General features: G+C 40.7%; 1 protein-coding gene across 1 annotated transcript in view; it reads right to left on the bottom strand.

Annotated features, from left to right (window-relative positions):
* Positions 1 to 326: 326 nt before the first annotated feature.
* Positions 327 to 6,658, bottom strand: part of TDRD3 (tudor domain containing 3) — a 65,312-nt gene continuing 58,980 nt past the window's right edge. The window contains exons 13-14 of the mRNA XM_015812495.1: positions 2,485 to 2,610; positions 327 to 520 (exon numbers count right to left, since the gene is read on the bottom strand). Of these exons, the coding sequence (XP_015667981.1) occupies positions 2,491 to 2,610 (120 nt within the window). The 3' untranslated portion in view covers positions 327 to 520; positions 2,485 to 2,490. The remainder of the gene's footprint in view (positions 521 to 2,484; positions 2,611 to 6,658) is intronic.

Raw genomic sequence — 6,658 nt, 5'->3', positions numbered from 1 at the left:
ATATATTATTTTCCTTCTATTTCTCTTTTTCCATTGGGTTAGATTTGGGGCTGTAAGATCTCTGGGGCAGGAATCCTGTATAGTAAATATAATGCATGCTAATAGAGCCTTAGGTGATTTGGCAGTACCATAACTGGGACAGCACTAATAAATGTGTCAGCATCTGTTATACTGCTGCAAAAACCCAGGTCCTTCTCAGTTCTCAATTTTTCAAGTCTGACTTTTTAATAGAGTCCATCAATTCTTTGATATGAGAGAGAGAGAGATCAGGACCTCTTAATAATAGTTCATGCAATCAGGAAAACACAAAGCAGAGACAGTGTTGAGCATGGTGGCTTTTATTGATGTCACTATTAACAAGTTGTTGTTGTTTTTTTCATATGTAAAAAGTTTAGCGTCACAGCATTAACTTAAAAAAAAGTCTGTGGTGGGTAGATTTTTATACTCCCCGTCTGGGTCTTTCGAAAACATTCTCCTTCGGGCGTGAAGAAATGGAGAACGATCTCGCCACAATGAATATCTGAAGCAGAAAAAAAGGAGAACATTGGGATAATTTCTTCACTTTTACTCTTTCTGTTCATCAGGATAATTTGCACGTGTTATTATCAAATAGAGAACACTTGGAAAAAAAGAGACTGAACAAGACATAGAATGTTTACACACCACTTTAATATGTGTCCTAAGAATTTCCAAGTTGTATGCACTAAAATGACGTACGTTACAGCTCTGTTGGAGAAGAGCAGGCAGAGCCTGGGGGCAGAGTCAAGAGAAGAATCAGCCTGGAATCCTTATGTTCCCATAAATGATCTAAGTACAACTCTTCTGGAATCCTGTTGACTCTTATCTAGTGCCAGCTTAGTACTGACCGCTAGTGGACTAGAATCTTGTGTATAGGCACGAACAATAAATCAGCTTAATGGGAACTTAGCTTGTGATCCTGATTCTTCATGCCTAACAAACTCTTCATTAATCATCACCTTCATTTTTTGCTGGCATTTGCATTGCATTTATCACCCAATTATGAACCAGGCCGGACATAGCGTCTTTCCCTGAAAATCAGACTTGGTCTTATTTTTATTTTTATTTTTTTTTTGCCTCCAAAAGAGGCACCAGTCTTATTTTCGGGGAGTGTCTTTTCCACGGTCTCACCTTGCGTGCGTTGCCCCCGGCCTCCATTTTGCCATCAGAGGCCTTCCGGAAAGGCCTGTATAGCCAAGAACTTAGCTATGGATTCCGTAGCTCGGTTCTTGGCTGCAGAGGCCTTTCTGGAAGGCCTCTGATAGCGAAATGGAGGCTGGGGGGAGGGCGCCGTGTGCATCAATCTGGAGCTCCATTCTCAGCTACAGAGGCATTTCCTGAAGACCTCTGACAGCAAAATGGAGTCCGGGGGCGAAGAAGTGGGCCAGCGAGACAAGGTAGGTGTCAATTCATGGGAGGCCTGGCTGCAACGATAAGCGGGTGTGGGGCGCATGGGGCATCTCCATCCCCCCACCTCCACCCTAGCTTGATTTTTAGGCATGCGCCTCGCCCCAAAACTAGAGCTTATATTAGACCCATGCCCCCCCCCCCCAAATCAAGCTAGGGCTTATATTCAGGGTAGGCCTTACTTTCAGGGAAACACGGTAGATATCAAAGATATCAAAGGTAATACTAATACTACTACTACTAATAATAATAATAAAGTTGGAAGGGACCTTGGAGTTCTAGTCGAACCCCCTGCTCAGGCAGGAAACCCTATACCATTTAGGAAAAATGGCTGTCCAGTCTCTTCTTAAAAACTTCCAGTGGTGGAGCATTCACTGCTTCTGGAGGCAGGTTGTTCCACTGGTTAATTGTTCTAACTGTCAGGGAGTTTCTCCTTAGTTCTAAGTTGCTTCTCTCCTTGATTAGTTTCCATCCGTTGCTTCTTGTCCTGCCTTCAGGCGCCTTGGAGAATAGCTTGACTCCCTCTTCTTTGTGGCAGTCCCTGAGATACTGGAACACTGCTATCATGTCCCCCCTCGTCCTTCTCTTCATTAAACTAGACATACCCAATTCCAGCAACCGTTCCTTATATGCTTTAGCCTCCAGTCCCCTAATCATCTTTGTTGCTCTACTCTGTATTCTTTCTAGAGCCTCAACATCTTTTTTACATCGTGGTGACCAAAACTGGATGCAGTATTCCAAGTGTGGCTTTACCAAGGCATTGTAAAGTGGTATTAACACTTCACCTGATCTTGATTCTATCCCTTTGTTAATGCAGCCCAGCACTGTGTTGGCTTTTTTGGCACCTGCAGCACACTGCTGGCTCATATTTAAGTGATTGTCCACTAGGACTCCAAGATCCCTCTGACAGTTACTACTTTTGAGCAAGGTACCCCCTATACTATACCTGTACAGGTATCAAAAGGGATATGCATATGCCTTTTTCAGAGCAATTGGGGATATCAAGGGAATTCCAGAGGAATAGAGCTATTTTTTTTATTGGAGGAAGTAATCATTTACCTTTGATCAGTTTCTAGCTCTTGGTGGTTGATAAAACTGTTGAGTGGGTCGTGTTGAGCGCCTGGGTTGACCGTCACCCCCTCTGCGAAATTCTAAGGTTTGCTCGTAAGTCATTTCTTCCTCCTCCTGCGAGTAAACAACATGATTTAGAAATGCACATGGCCGTAATGATATCCTTTTATCTATACAAAATTATCTTTGTTTACAAAAAAAAGAAGAATAGAGGAAGCACAGAGACAGGTTACAAGTTAGTTGTTGTTTTTTTTCCCATAACACAGATCCAATATGGGTAACATTTGAGATCAGGATAACTGGAGTTGGGTAAAATGAGTATGGAAACTTGTAAAGATGTAAAAGGAGGCTGAAAGTTGGGAATCTTCAGCAACCTATGGAAAAGGAGATATTTTATGATCACTGTGTGAATATTGTGATTCCTACACGTTCCCGAAACTTGAGAATTACATTCGTATTCCATTCCACGTTCAAATGATGCATTATATAAATTTTTTCACTGTTGTATTTTGATATTTTTTTTCCCCTTCAATCGTACAAAATCAGGAACGTCTACACTGAATTAAGTTACATTGGCATGGTGAATTCTGACAGGATGAATTAACTGGTCGTGCAGTCTTTTCGCTATTTGCAGAGGTCACATGGCTATGTAATGCAAATTTTACATAGGCACCTCGTTTGTGCAATTCTTTTTTTTTATTTCCAGAAAGACAGAAATGGTCAATTAATTGGGGAAATTGTGCTTAGATGTTACATGACGTGATCCTCTTTGATGCTGTTTTAGAAACACTGCTACGACCCAATTTGTGTGTGTGTGTGTATATACATATATATGTATGTATATATATGTATGTATATATATATATGTACACATACACATATACACACATATACATATATAGAGAGAGAGAGAAAGAGAAAGAGAAATAGAGAGAGAGAGAAAGAAAGAGAAAGAGAGATGTATGTGGAGTACAATGATGGGTTGACCATTTGTAGACTTCTCTTTTTTACCCCACATCTCTGACAAATGGGAAAATTGGAAAAAAAATGGGTCCTATAATATTTTAGAACAACAGAATAAAGAATTGCTCCATATTCCCCTGAATTTCCAATTTTCTGCTGGGGAAAAAAAACCCTTCTCATAAATCTTTCCAGGGCTTGGTGACATACAAAGAAAGGAAGAACTCATAGATTCCAACCAATAAGATGAGAAGATTAATCCTGAATATCTAGTTCAGGTTAGACCACAACTAAAGGCTCCAAAGATGTAAGCAAAGTTGCGTTCGATTCCTCCTTTTTTTTTTTTTTTAGATATTTGAAACAGCAGGTGACAAAGTCCACTTAAGCCTTGGATATGCCCCCTCATAAATCAGTGCTAATAGCCTCTGTGCTCTTGTTCAGGGTAGCTTTTTCATTTCAAGTGGAAAGACATCTAAAAGGTGGCAGTTAAGAGCAAAGAAGGCAACAGAGCTGTGAGGAACAAGTCCAAATGTGATACAAGGGTGGGGAAAAAAAGAAAGAAAAATAAATCATCAGAGGGGGAAAAACGCAAACGTCAACCCAGATCTCACCATCATCATCATCATCATCATAATCATGAATGAAGATAAGAGTTAGATCCCTTATGGACACATCCACGAATTATAGGAAGTTTTTAATGTTATTCTTTGAAAGACGCACCGACGAACCAAAAAGACCGCTGTAGAATTTAATGAAAAGGAAGCTGAAATACTGTATATCAGTGGTGGTGAACCTACAGCACGGGTGCCAGAGGCGGCACTCGGAGCCCTCTCTGTGGGCACGCGCGCCGTCGCCCCAGTCCTAGGCCTTCAGCTGGGTTTTATAAAACCTTTTCGCTTTAGGCCTCCACCACCATGTGCAAAAAAAAAAAAAAAGGTTCAATCAATCAGTCAATTTCAACTTCTCGCGGGAAAAAAAATATCTTGCAAAGTTGGAATTGATTGATTGAACTTTTTAGTCCCACCCAGTCTGCTGTTACCACCTCAGCCACGCCCACTCAATGGGCTGCGCCCACCCAATGGGTCACACCCAGCCAACGGGCCATACCCACCCGGCACTCGACGATGCATAAGTGGGTTTTGGGTTGCAGTTTGGGCACTCGGTCTCTAAAAGGTTCACCATCACTGCTGTATATCAACGTTAGTTAAGTATTACCACAAAACCTGTTATAAAACCTTCAGTGTCCAGAAAAGCAACTTGAAAGGCAAAATGGCTCTGACAGATCCACGTCTCTTCGGCCTAAATAGTTTTTCTTTTTAAAATTCCCAAGCTCTAGTATAACGAGTATGCTACTAAATCATTCTGATCTCCAGCTGTCCCCTTTTCGCTATTCCTTCTAGGTGAATTGGACAGCCTCTAGGGGGAAAAAACAAAACCAAACCCTTAAAAGTTGGTAATTAATCATTCTCCTGATTAATCAAAGTGACATTTCACCAAGTGAAAAAAAAACAAATATGAAAAGCATCTCGCTCGGCATTCTGCGAGGTTAAAATTTTAAAACAGAAACTTAGGAAGCATCAATTGAGCATTAACAAAAAGATACTACCCATATGCTCCTTGGAGTATCCCTACTGGAAATAGGAATAGAACAGACAGAATTTTTTTTTTAAGTGATAGAATGCTGAAGCAGATTATTTAAAAGAGCTATCAGATTTCGCATTAGTGCAACGTTTAAACAATTCAACAGTTTAAGGCAGCATTTTTGAGTGCGCTAGTCTAAAAGAAAGAAAGAAAAAAGCCTGGAAGATTTTGCAAGATCCATTTCAGTTCTAGATAAACATATGGTTTATTAGCAATAAATAAACATTTAGGCCATTCCCATTAGCATCAGTGCCATTTTCAAGGGAATAAACGTAAGCATTCACAATTAAATATTTTTTTGGGATTTGGAATGAATGTAGAATAGGTAGGATCTTGTTTTCCTGAGACCGCAGCACTATTCAGTTGCTTGAAAATGGCTAAAATGAATGAAGTTGGCAGATGGAATGGCTATCGAGCAAACCTCCATAAAACTGAAAACAATTTTAACACTTAAATGTCCGTGTGTGATGGTACTTAGGTGGCGAAGTGGCTTTTATGCCCTCTTGCGCTAATTTTATGCTGCTAAGACAGATGCATCTTTTCACAGGCCATTGAAATATGTGCCACACTGAACCAGATTCGCACTGGCGCATGGCACATGCGCAGATGTCCTTTTATCAGTGGGGCAAAATACCCTCCCCAAATTGTGTACTTGACAGAATTGTGACGGTCCAACACAGAGCTTCGAAAGAGAGCCTATAACGGAGATTTCACTGATTTCCTGGCTGTGGCAAATGAAATTAACTGGAGGTTTTAAAGAAGAGACTGGACAGCCATTTGTCCGAAATGGTGTAGGGTTTCCTGCCTGAGCAGGGGGTTGGACTTGATGACCTCCAAGGTCCCTTCCAACTTTATTATTATTATTATTGTACCGGTATTTGCAAAGTAGACGTACAACAGTTTGTCTGGTGAGTGAGTGAAGTTACAACGGCTCTGAAAAAAGTGAGTTAGGACCGTTTTTTTTTCACACTTATGAACGTTGCAGCATCCCCATGGTCACGTGACTTACACTCGGATACTTGGCAGCTGACTCACATTTATGACGGTTCCAGTGTCCCCGAAATCATGTGATTCCCCTTCTGCGACATTCTGATCAGCAAAATCAGCGGGGAAACCAGATTGACTTAAACAACTGTGTGGCCGACTTAACAACTGCAGGGATTTCACGCAATAACTGCGGCGAGAAAAGTTGTAAAATGGGGCAAAACTTGCTTAACCGATGTCTCACTTAGGGACAGAAATTTTGGGCTCAATTAAGTCGAGGATTTCCTGTATATGTTTGCAATCTTCCTGTTAAGACTTCAGAATTTATATCCTGTGTTTTGTATTTTACCTGTGTTTCTTTTTACTGAAATGCAATGTGAATGTGCCATATGATGATGATTATGATTATGATTAATAATAATAAAGACCTACAAATAGAAATAGAAAGACTGTGGCAAAAGCAAGCAAAGGAAGTACCAATAGTAATAGGCGCCTTGGGTGCAATCCCAAACAACTGGAGCACCACTTGAACACCATCGGCATTGACAAATTCGCTATTAGTCAATTGCAAAAGGCA

Source organism: Protobothrops mucrosquamatus, unplaced genomic scaffold (genome assembly GCF_001527695.2).
Source record: "Protobothrops mucrosquamatus isolate PMUCROS unplaced genomic scaffold, P.Mucros_1.0 scaffold89, whole genome shotgun sequence".
In the NCBI taxonomy this organism is placed as follows: Eukaryota; Metazoa; Chordata; class Lepidosauria; order Squamata; family Viperidae; genus Protobothrops; species Protobothrops mucrosquamatus.
The sequence above is the reverse complement of the archived record's forward strand: the minus strand, read 5'-3'. Positions and strand labels throughout refer to the sequence as shown.